The sequence below is a fragment of the Cicer arietinum genome, chromosome 7 (genome assembly GCF_000331145.2).
Source record: "Cicer arietinum cultivar CDC Frontier isolate Library 1 chromosome 7, Cicar.CDCFrontier_v2.0, whole genome shotgun sequence".
In the NCBI taxonomy this organism is placed as follows: Eukaryota; Viridiplantae; Streptophyta; class Magnoliopsida; order Fabales; family Fabaceae; genus Cicer; species Cicer arietinum.
The window spans coordinates 61,345,448-61,358,656 of NC_021166.2; the positions used below are offsets into that span (position 1 = coordinate 61,345,448).

General features: G+C 29.4%; 1 protein-coding gene and 1 long non-coding RNA gene across 2 annotated transcripts; both read right to left on the minus strand.

Annotated features, from left to right (window-relative positions):
* Window positions 1-5,822: 5,822 nt before the first annotated feature.
* On the minus strand, window positions 5,823-6,417 carry LOC113784269 (uncharacterized). Its single transcript, XR_003470295.2, has 3 exons — window positions 6,295-6,417; window positions 6,094-6,204; window positions 5,823-5,994 (listed from the first exon to the last, which is right to left on the minus strand). It is a non-coding gene; the product is annotated as an uncharacterized lncRNA (long non-coding RNA).
* Window positions 6,418-7,193: 776 nt separating this feature from the next.
* Window positions 7,194-8,102, minus strand: LOC140921059 (uncharacterized). Its single transcript, XM_073370822.1, has 3 exons — window positions 8,027-8,102; window positions 7,809-7,925; window positions 7,194-7,721 (listed from the first exon to the last, which is right to left on the minus strand). The coding sequence occupies exons 1-3, from the start codon at window positions 8,054-8,056 to the stop codon at window positions 7,311-7,313; spliced, it is 558 nt and encodes a 185-aa protein (XP_073226923.1). The 5' UTR covers window positions 8,057-8,102; the 3' UTR covers window positions 7,194-7,310.
* Window positions 8,103-13,209: the final 5,107 nt, after the last annotated feature.

A 13,209-nucleotide genomic window follows, 5' to 3' on the forward strand; every position in this document is an offset into this window, starting at 1 on the left:
CAATAAAATAGTAACATTTTACGAAACATACAAAAAGAAAAAAAAATAAACATGTGTGAAGTTTTGTCTTGTTAGACAAAGAGGATGACCAAAATTTACAAATAAGTTATTGAGAAAAATCTTATATTGGTGGAGTGGGACAATTAATATTTTCATAAATTATGTACCTATTAGTGTTACTAAAATAATGATTTTGCGTGACAAAGTATACTCTCTATGTGTCATACTAAGTTCTCATTTATGATATTTATTCCTACGTATTTCTTTCTTTTTTTAACGGATTTGTACATTTCTTTTTATATTATTAGTGAAATATTATTTTTTTTTGGCTAAACTGGTCCTTCACTTAATTTCAGGTAACGTTTTAGTCTTTTATATTATTTTTTTTCCCGAATTGATCTTTTATTTTAATTTTAAGTGACAATTTGATAATTTATATTTTAAAATGTCAACAATGTTGTCCTTTTTTTTTACAAAAATTCAAAAAAATCATCAAATTTTTCAAACAAAATCCATAAAATTCATTATCATCTTCAATAAAATACAAATTTAATCAAATTCATAACTTAAATCTTGAAATAAACTCATATTTTCATTATTTATTTGATGTTGTTGGAGATAAAAATATGAGTGTATTTGAATATTTGAGTTATGGATTTGATAAAATTTGCATTATATTGAAGATGATTATTAATTTTATGGGTTTTGGTTGAAAATTTTGATGATTTTTTTGAATTTTTGTATGAAAAAGGATTCAATTTTTGAAATTTTAAATATAAAATATCAAATTGTCACTTAAAATTAAAATAATAAAGGACTAAAACGTTACCTGAAATTAAATTAAGGGATCACGGATGTAATTTAGCCTAATTTTTTTATTAATATGTTTTTATTTATTGTATCTCAATTCATTTAAATTATCTACTAACTATTATAATTAATAAAAATACTTTAATCAATAAAACTAATTTTATTGTTGAAATCACTGCAACAAATTATTTTTTTAACAATTGTGTAAAATTCGAAACATTTATAATAATATGGAAAAAGTAATAAATACACTAATCTCTATAGAAGATATTTTTTTAATATAATAAACACACTAATCCATTTCTTCGACATAATAAAAATAAATTATTATATTTTATCTGACTTCAGTATTTATAAACTAACATGATATAATAAATTAATTCAGAATTATATCTTATTCTATTCCTCTAATTCAAATTTATATCCTAAATATAAGTTGAGTTAGAAATAAATGGATATAATACGAACAAATTTTTGAAAAAAAGTTACCATCTCATCTATTTCTTCAATTATCACTCTTTCAAATGGTTAGATTGAGAACCGAACTTGCATTCGCTACAATTCATATTTAAAAATACTATAAGCCTCACATGCTTCTTTCGTTTTCCATTTGCAATTTTCAATAGACTTCTCGTTACTGCAACGACTGACCTGCCAGATGACTTAAAAAATATTGTAACGATTTCATATCAGTATTTTACTGCCCCGATTTATTTTATCTAATTGAAATTTTTAAAAGTTATATAGTTTTTTTTTAGAGTATCACACAATTCATACATAGTAGACAAGTTGAAAAAAATTAGAATTTCAATTTTCACAAGTCATACAATTTTCACAATTCACACAATTCAATCAAATAAAATATATCCATTTTATCATTTTCATCTTTGTCAAAAAATTTCTTATTAAAAAAATGCATCAATTTTTTTATGTATAAATATCGTGTCACTCTTGAAAAAATACACATTAATTAAAACAATTCACAGTTCAAAAATAGTATCACACTATATCATATATCAATGATTAATATAAAAAAACTTGTTAATAGTTAATAATTGAATTGCTTTACTTTATCCTTCTATAACACTTATGTATATATAGAAGAAATATTTTAATAATTTATCTTGATAATATAACGTTATTTATTTTATATATATATATAAGAAATTTAAAAATATAGAGGTGGAGTGGCTCGTGTCTAATGTTGTATTGGTTTCTTGGATTTAAATTACACAAAGAGGCAGGATATATCATCCGCCAAGTGGAGCGCAACCTATTGATAAAGAGGCTAGCCTCAAATATTATGTCAACAATTTCAATTTATTTCAAGAAATTAAACAACAAAAAAATAAGAATTAATTTATTTCAAGAAATTAAACAAGAAAAAATAAGAATGTACCCGTTGCTCGTAAATCACAATAATACATTTTGAATAATGGTATTTTTGGGATTTTCTTAGTTCCCTGCTATTTTTGATGGTGTAGTCGTTAACTTATTTTTAAAATTAATGGAAGTTTAAGTTTATAATGATTTCTAAATGTTTTGTTTGTTTTAGTGTGTATTATCGTATATGAACTAAACAAATATTTATACATATAATTTTTTAAATATATTTTTCGTATCTATAAAATTTTAAAGTTTTAATTTTAATCTTTATAAAAATATTTTTGACTTATTTTCACAATAATTTCCATAGTAAGTTTTGGTCACAACTATTCAATATTAACAATATCAGTTAATTATATTGATTGTTGCAAAAAAATTATAATTATTTCTTACCGCTAAGTTAAGTCGTGTATACTCTTTTCATTTTTTAATATTCTTTTATAAATATATTCATCATATTATAAAGCTCAAGAAATCAAAATAGCATAAATTTGGACTTCAACAATCAATCGATAAGCCTAATTTTATTTTGATTTTATAGACTAAAGCTATTGACCTAAAAAAATTATAAGAACTAAAAATTAATTTTTGAAATTGTATAAGATCAAAAACATATCTAACTCACTTTATTATATGCCTGATTTAACATTAAGAAGCTTTAAATATTTTATTAGATAGTTAAATATATAGAGACTACGACTGTCTGAAATTAATACACAATTGTGATATTTTGTATTTGAATTTCGAGTAAATGTGTTTAACCTAATAATATTGACATTTACTAGTTAAAATATGTCTTGCAGACAATTTAATAATTTAGTTATAAATATTAAATTTGCTTACAAAAAAATGAAAATTAAATTTGGTGGTTAATTATATACTTCATTCTTAACCCATCAATCATAAATTAAAATATCTACCTACACAAATTAAAAATAATAAATTTTGTATAGTTTTTTTTTTTTCATTTATTTGGTATGAAGAACATATTTTAATGAAGTTAGTATTAAATAAAGTTTTGACGGGTGCTTATAGAAAATAACGGACATAATAGTTTTTATTATTATTATTATTATTATTATTATTATTATTATTATTATTATTATTATTATTATTATTATTATTATTATTATTATTATTATAAAGTAATATTACTTTTTAAAAAATTACTCTATTGTGAAACATCAATAATCTCTCTCAGTGATTAATTATTCATAATTAATATGGATCAAAACTCATCATCTCATCTATTTCTTCAATTATCACTCTTTCAATTAGTTAGATTGAGAATTGAACTTGCATTCGTTCCAATTCATATTTAAAAATACTCTAATATATAAAATCAGGTAAAAAATTAAAAATCATAATTAAATGTAACATCTAAAATTTAATTTTTTTAATTATATATTTATTATTTTTTATAAAGACTTTAAAAGTAATAGACAAAATTAGATGTCTACACAAACGATAATACAATTATGTCTTAAGATAAAATTAAGAGTTAAAACTTTAATGTAGTTAGTCATCACTCACATAGTATATGAAAAATGAAAACCAATCATCAGACTTGTTATTGTTAATTTTTTTTTTTGGTACTTTCGATTTTGTTATATATATATATATATATATTTTGAATGTTTGAATTTGGACATTTCACAAATTATAATGAAAATTCGTGAATCAATCAGCATCGACAACCTTGATAAAGATCACTTTTATGAGACATTTGAAGAGGTTTACGTAAAAAACGTGTACCTTCATTTCAACAACAAATAGAGCAAGAATTAAGATATTTTAAATATTATTGTGTGATTATTAAGTATTAATGTATTTACTATTATCATAAATACAATGTAAAATATTAAATTAAGAGTAGTTTATATAATAATAAATAGAAGACACAAGAAAAATATAATTAATACAATTTTAAAAAATTGAAAAGATTAATTATTTTGAGATAATACAGTAAGTATGAATATAGTATATATTTTTGCCGAGTTTTGAGGAGTGATGAGAATTGAACCTCAAATATAATTAGAATACGACAAATTGTATTATTGTGTTCATATTTGATTTACAAAATAAATATTCACTATAAATTTTAGTTTTAAACCGTTAACTACAAAATTATTTTAAAACAAATTTTACGGTATTATAAAAAATTGTATTAGTATTATAAATATTTTGATCAATTATTTTTATAATTTATTTATATAAATATTATTATAAAATCTATTAAAGTTAATAAATTAAAAGTTTTGATATATTTATTTATTTAATTTTGACCGAGTAGTGAAATAAATTATTTTCATAATTAAAATTTTAATTAAAGTCATAACAAAAAATGTAATTTCAAAATAAAATAAAATATATAAATTTAGTGATATTAAATATAAAAAATAATTAAATTCATTGATAGATAATATATCTAATTAACTTTGATACATTTAAATTTTCAAATATGAACATGACTTATGTTGTTGGTTGGGTTTAAAAAAAAAATGGTTGGTGAGAGGCACAAAACAACCGCACTACGCGAAAAAACGCATTTTACAGCGTTTTTTTTAAGCCATTTACAGCGCTTTTTCAAAAAAATAAGCGCTGTGGAATCGAGCGTAAATAATACAACAGCGCTTTTAAAAAAGCGCTATAAAATATGTAAATATAACGCGCGCTTGTTATGCACATTTTACAGCGCTTCTTCAAAAAAGCGCTGTCATATGCACCCCATTATATGAGTTATGGATCTGCTTTTAGAGCGCTTTTTAACACAAGCGCTGTAAAATGCACACCCATAATTTTCATATTATGGGTCTGCATTTTACAGCGCTTTTGTTGTACAATTTATAGCGCTTTCGTAAAATGTGCACCATTAAAGCGCTTTACAACAACATTTTACAGCGCTTTTTAAAAAAAACGCTGTAAAATGTGTGTGTGTGTGTGTTTTTTTTTAAACGCTGTAAATTAATTATTTGAAATGAAAAGCGCTTTTTAGCTTTTTATGGCATTTTTTTAAAAAAGCGCTGTCTTTTATCTTTGTATCCAAAATTATTTTGATCCAAAATCACTTCACAATCAGTGCACACAACAACAAAACATATTCAAATACCATAAGCAGTTCACACAATCAGTAGAACAGAAATCAGAACTCTGTAACTTTATTAACATATATGTAACTCTGTAATTTACAACCTAATTAACTACATTCAGATACATATATACAACCTAATTTACAACCTAATTAACTACATTCAGATACGTATATATATATATATATATTTACAACCTAAACTACATTCAGATCCATATGCATGTTCATATATTGTGTCCTATGATCATTTACATATAATAACTAACAGAATATACATTATATGCACTAGCTACCATATAATATTCAGATCCCTTGCCCAGCAGCAAGCTATTTCCCAGAAAATCAAATAATTTTCATGTCAAGCACGTACTGACACCATTCTTCCTTTAATTCCATCAGATCTTCCTCAGAATATGATGGACTGGAATTGTCAAAGTACTGCAATATAAAAATTGAACATATTATATTAAGTTAGTATCAAATATATAGATAATTTATATATGAAAATCATATAATGCAAATACCGTACCGTTTCTGGGATAATAGTTTTATTCTTCTCAACAATCTCCTTCATGAATCTCAATATGTAGTACCCACAGTCGATGTTATTTGTTTGACGAGGGCACTTTATTGAGATCCATGTAATGTTATTCGACTTCTGCTTCGACACTTTAGCACCTCTTTGAGCTCGATAAACTTTTAAGGCACTATCGAATGAATAAATGTGATTATTAGAGCATGAATATTTATATATACATATATATATATAAATATATATATGTAAGAAATAAATGAATATTACTTACGTGTCGAGCATAGTCTTTATTTCGGGGTGATTGCTGTAATTGCCGTGCACGGGATCCAAATAGTATATAACTTCAGAGACCGCATTGATTGCAAATAGCACCCAATGTGCCCTACAACAACAAAAAATTGGTTAAGCAATTTTGTTTATACACAACTAATAAATTAAATTCTCATCAATTAAAAAAGATAAAATTACGTACCCTGAATTATATGGTGCCAAGAACAATTTATCACTTTCTATATTTCCTAAAAACATATCTACAATGTATTTTTTTACATTCTCTGGATCGAGTTTTCACATCGACATTTTATGCGGAGACAAGAATGAGTATTTGTTTGACAATTTCCTCGTGCACACGACCTTCTCGTACAAAAACCTTCAATGAAAATTTTAAACTAGATTAATTACCAATACATTTAATTAATTACAAATAAATGCAATTAAAAGTATTTTTTACCTTATGTACAAGCTGATTACAGTAGCACTCAGCTCCCTATGTTCGAGAAGTTCGTACATGTGCTCCTTTTCGAGGTATTCAACATACTCATCTCCAAATATGTCTTTATTCATGTGTACGATGGGCGAATCGTTGCTGCTGCCCATGTTCCTTTTTATTTGGATGTCAAGATATGCCCCGTATTTACCAAGGCGTGGCTGACTTTTATTAGGAGCAGCAGCAGCAGCGACCGATTTTCCCCGATCCAGATTTTTTGTTGCTGCAAGTTTGGCAGCTTTATTACCCTCCAGCCTTTGTAGTTTGGCAGCCCTATTAACCTCCAATTTTTGAGGTTTGCTGCCTTTTTTTGGCTGTAGGGGTGGTTTATTTATTTGGACCTACAAAAATGAGGTAAAATGTTAGTTTATTGAATCTGAAAAAATGACAAATCTTAGGCAATAAATGTGACAAACCTTTTCGGGAGATGTAACTGATTTGTCTTTGGGAATCATTTTTTGGAGGGCAACAAGGTTTGTGGGCCATGCCACGTAACTACTAATAGCGTCGCTTAAGAACTGCATATCTCCATCGTTGTCCGGTATGAGCAACGGTGCAGCTGGTTCGAAAGCAACAGTAGGCGATACTTTGACATGACTCGCGGGGATCGGAATATTGTGCAATACTTCTCCCGAAGTATTGTACAATATTCCTTTTCCCACCTTCCGTTGAGTAGGCGAGGACAAGTATAGGACACATGTAGTGACACCCTACATCAATAGTTAAAACATAAGTACAGTTAATATATAAGTTTGTTTAATACATAAGTAATTACATAAGCAAGTAAGTAGTAAGTAATTAATTACCTCGGGAATACTTTTCAAACCGACGTTGCAACTCCCGGTTTCACTCTCCATTTGTATTTCAGGTTGGAGCTGAACCGGAAGTTGCCTGTCTTTATTCTTATTCACCAAGAGCGCCACTTGCTCTGATAGGATTCTGAGCTTCTCTAATACTTCCTCGTTGGAAGGTTTTTGGCGCTTCTCTTGAGGAAAAAAGCTTTTGGGAGTTACGCCAAATCCTTTCCCCCTAACTCGACCGGAATACTCAGGGACATTAAACACTTTCCCAAGAATGTCCCTGCAAGTATCCTTGTTACCCTCTTGAGTTTCAGAACTTTGTTCAATAATTTCCTAAAATACATGTAACATTAAAAAGATAAGTTCAATAGCATTTTTAAAATACAATATTAAAAAATATTAAAGTGATAATATACTTACACAAAGTTCTACAACTTTTTTGACATTTTCATTATCAACCACTCCTTCTTTATTAACACGCGCTTCCTTCCACAATATATGACGACCCAAGGGTTGATCGGCTTGGGTGTCTTTTCTCTATTCGTTAAAATCATAAACAAAATAATACAAATTAGTTACACACTATAGTTTATAATACAAATTACTTCATTATATAAAAGTGATGTTTAATTACTTACAATTTGTTGTTCAAGGCGTGCATATCCCATACGTGATTTCTTGTATGGGTGTTTTGGGTTGCTTGCCCGTTCGCGATTAGCCTTACTAATTTTCTATATAAAAAAAAATAGCAATTGTGTAAAAAGTTAAAATACGCTACGAATATGAATAATAAAACACAAATGCTAATAAATTAATCACTTACGACAAACGCCGGGTCAGAACGTTTGGAAACAAATGCTCTCCATTCATCCTTTGATATATAATGTTGATATATTTTTGGAGGTTCAGCATTTGTGTTTCGTTCTCTATCTTTTAGATAGAAATTTGAGAGATGGGATCTAAATCCACGATTGATCTTCCCAGCAACTCTCAAAACATACGACTTTCGTTCCTCATCAAGAACAAAAGTTGTCTGCAATGAAAACAATTATAAGTAATGTATTTTACAGAAAAAAAATTATAAATGACAAAAGAGTAGATCAAAAAATTTACTTGAATGTCATTCCATATAATATCTTTGGCATCCTTCAACGCCTTATCTCTCCAGTTGTCTATTGTAATTGGGACATTTTGACGAACAACAGCCCCAATATAGCTTACAAACATGGAGCTTATATGAATGCCTTTTACAGCGCTTTTACACATAAGCGCTCTAAAATGTCTCTTTATGTTAATTTTAAAAGGTTTTTTTACAGCGCTTTTCCCAATAAGCGAGGTAAAAGACTCTGTGTGTTATTATGTTATATGAATGTTGTTTACAGCGCTTTTACACATAAGCGCTCTAAAATGTATCTTTATGTTAATTTTAAAAGGCTCTTTTACAACGCTTTTTCCAATAAGCGCTGTAAAAGGACTTATTGTTTTTGTGTTTTGTTATGTTATGTTATTTTTTAAACAAGCTCAACATGCATGCAAAACCCACATAACTGGTCACCACCAAAATCTCTTCTCCTTTTATGCATCTTCTTCACAAACATCAAAGCTTACTCTTTCACAATTCAATCTCCACCTCAACACCCTTTTTATCTCTTTACATTCTCTTTCCTTCTTAAATCGAAACTTGGTATTCAGGATCATTGCCATGTTGCGAAAAATGGGTTTGTGTCTGATGTTTTTGTTAACAATGTGTTTTTGGGGATTCCCATGATGCGTACAAGGTGTTTGAAGAAATGGGTTTGTGTCTGATGTTTTTTGGATTCCCATGATGCGTACAAGGTGTTTGAAGAAATTAGGTGTCTGATGAATATTATTTTTAAAGCTTTTTTACAGCTGCTTTGTGAAATAAGCGCTGTAAAATGTCTTTTTTACTTATTTTCAAAAGAGTCGTTTACAGCGCTTTGTGTGAAAAGCACTGTAAAAGGTATAAAACACTCATTATTTTATTTTTAAAAGGATCTTTTACAGCGCTTTTTAATATAAGCGCTGTAAAATGTCTCTTTATTTTATTTTTGTGTTTGATTTATTTGGGTTGGGATGACATTAAAAACATTTTTATCATTGTTTATTGGATTAAAAATATTGTTATCATTGTCTTTATCACAATACTTTAGGAGATGATGAATTATTAGAAATGAGAACTTCTGAAGAATCTATATATATATGCACTGAGCAAAAGAGAATCTCTCTATTCAGTTCAGTTCAGTTCATGTAAATTACTAATTTATATTCAGTTCAGTTCATGTAAATCAAGCTAAATATAAAACACTCATTGTTACATGAACTTGGTATAAAACACTCAAATCAAGCTAAATATAAGCAGAAAATAAATTAATCAGAACTTAGTATAAAACACTCAATTCAGATTACATGCATATTTACAATAACACAGTTCAGATTACATGCATAGCTTATATAAAACAATTAAACATATACATTAAGATGCCCTTCTTCTTTTCCTGGTGACATTCACATTTGTTTGTCCATTTACAATACGAAACGATGGATTAATCCAAATTCCCTCATCATGATCATCTCTAAGATATAAACCATCATCAGTTGAATCAATTTCATGTGGTTGTTGTGATGTTGCAAATAAAAGATCATTACCAACATCTTCATCATTATTGTTATCATCACTTATTTTATTGGTCGATAGGACAACAGACCATTTATCATTAGAAGGATCAGTGACATAAAACACTTGTTGAGCTTGCGACGCTAAAATAAAAGGCTCGTCTTTGTATCCCACCCTATTAAAATCGACAAGCAAGAATCCTGACTCATCAATCCGAACGCCATTATTATTATCGACCCACTTGCAACCAAATATGGGAACACGAAACATTGTGTAGTCTAACTCCCATATGCGCTCGATAACCCCAAAATATGATAGATTTGCATATATTGGGTTTTTGTCTTTTGCACTTGAGACATGCATCGCTTCAGCTACGAGAGTGACTCCACTATTTTGCATAGTGGTCTGATCATCTTGTTCTTTGGTATAAAATGTGTAGCCGTTAATAACATAACCAGTGTAAGAAAAGACATGTAAGCTCGGACCATTTGCTAGCCACCTCAATCTATTTGAAATTGATCCGGGGTCTATATCAAATTTTGACATTATGTGATTTTTTAACCATGTTACAAAACTTCGATTGTGCTCTCGAGTTATCCAATTTTGATTCCTATTCATGTTCAAACGAGATAACTGATCAATGTGTATTGTAACATACGGTTGAACCTCATCATCATTGTGCAGAACATACAATTGTGCCTGCTCCCATTCTGTCCTTGATATAGTCAGTAGTCTCCTTCCAGTTATCCCTTCTCCTGATAGTCTTCCCGAATGACGAGACATGGGAAGCCCTATGGATTCAACATTGGACAGATATTCAGTACAAAATTCAGCAGCCTCTTCAACAATGTATCGTTCAGCAATACAACCTTCTGGTCGACTTCTACTTTTTACGTACCCTTTTAATATTTTCATATATCGTTCTATCGGATACATCCATCTCATATAAGCTGGCCCACAAAGTTGTGTCTCCTTAACCAGATGAACAGTAAGGTGAACCATTATATCAAAAAACGATGGTGGGAAATACATTTCAAGCTCACACAAAGTAACAACAATTTCCCTCTGCAATGTCGGTAATTTCTGAGGGTCGATCACTTTACTACAAATTTCCCTGAAGAAGAAACATAATCTAGTTAAGGCTAGTCGAACTTTTTCAGGTAAAATGGAACGTATACCTATTGGTAGCAAATGCTCCATTATAATATGACAATCATGGGTCTTCAAACCTTTTAACTTGAGGTCTTTCATACAAACCAAATTTTTAATGTTCGAAGAGTATCCTTCTGGAACTTTAACTTCGTGTAGAAATTTACATAAAACAATTTTTTCCTTTCTAGATAGAGTATGAGCGGCTGGAGGTAGATATGTGCGATTTCCTTTCTTTACTGGAGCCAGTTCATTTCTTATTCCCATATCGACCAAGTCCAATCTTGCATTGACGCCATCTTTAGACTTTCCTGGAACATTGAGTAACGTACCAATAACACTTTCAAATACATTTTTTTCAATATGCATCACATCGAGGAAATGTCTTACATACAATGACTTCCAATATGGCAATTCAAAGAAAATTGACTTTTTCTTCCACCCAGTTTTCACCAGCTCTCCCGCAAAAGGTTTGCCAAATTTATTGGTCAAACCTTGTACTTTTTCAAGTATTTGATATCCAGTCGGTGCTAAAGGAGCTTTACCTTCCTCTGATTTTCCATTGAATGCATTTCTCCACCCACGATACTGATGACTATAAGGTAAAAATCTACGATGTCCAAGAAACACATTCTTCTTACAATGTTTCAACCGCATCCAATTTGTACTCTCTTCACATATAGGACATGCACACTGACCTTTAATGCTATATCCTGATAAATTACCATATGCTGGAAAATCATTAATTGTGCCGAACAACATAGCCCTCAAATTGAAACACTTTTTCCTATACCCATCATAAACTTCCACACCTGTCTCCCACAGAATTTTTAAATCTTCAATTAAAGGAGTCAAGTATACGTCGATATCATTCCCCGGTTGTTTGGGTCCAGAAATTAACAGAGACAACATCATAAACTTACGCTTCATACATAACCATGGAGGTAGGTTATATATTACCAAAATCACAGGCCACGTGCTATGTGAGATGCTTTGAAGACCATGTGGATTCATTCCATCAGTAGAAAGTGCAAGTCTTAGATTTCTTGACTCTATCCCGAATTCAGGATACTCGTGATCAATTTTTGCCCATTGTGGGGAATCTGCAGGGTGTCGAAACATTCCATCTCTAATTCTTTCATCTGCATGCCATGTCAAGTGTTTTGAATCTTCTTCACTGCGATACATGCGCCTAAATCTTGGTATTATAGGAAAATACCACACGACTTTTGCTGGAGTAGATTCTTTCTTCTTATATCGAGAGACATTGCATTTCGGACACGCCTTAAGTAGTTCATATTCGTTTCGAAATAAAATGCAATCGTTAGGACACGCATGAATCCTTTCGTAACTCATTCCAATAGAACACAAAATCCGTTTAGCCTCGTAGGTTCGACTGGGAAGTTCATTATCATCTGGCAACATATCTTTTATGAGTGTTAATAATTCCGTAAAGCTTTTATCAGACCATCCATTACTCGCTTTTAAGTTGTACAACTTTAATATCGCTGACAGTCTTGTGAATTTAGTACAACCATTATATAATTCTTTCTCTGCATCACTCAACAAACTTTCAAACATTTTAGGACAATCTCGAAGATCTTCTTCAACTGCTTTTGCAATCTCATCAACTCGGTCCGGCTCATATGTATCTGTATCGAAATCAGTTGAAGCATATGTAGAACTATTCTCAAAATTAATGTTTCCTTTTTTTTTCTCACCATGTCTTATCCAACATGTGTAGCTTTGATCAATTCCATTACATACTAGATGTCCTTCTAATTCATCTTCTCTAATATATATATATATAACAATTTTTAGTAGATTTAATATATATATAACAAAACATAACAGATCATGTGTAAAAAATACCTGAGACAACGTAGATGGCCGCACAGTACGTAGAGGATATTAGGGTTCCCAACATATACAATTATTTGAAAGATGTCGAGGATATGAGGGTTTCCAACGTATATAATTATTTGAAAGATGCAGTTTACAACGCTTGTGAAAAAAGCGCTGTAATAGGTAGTTAAA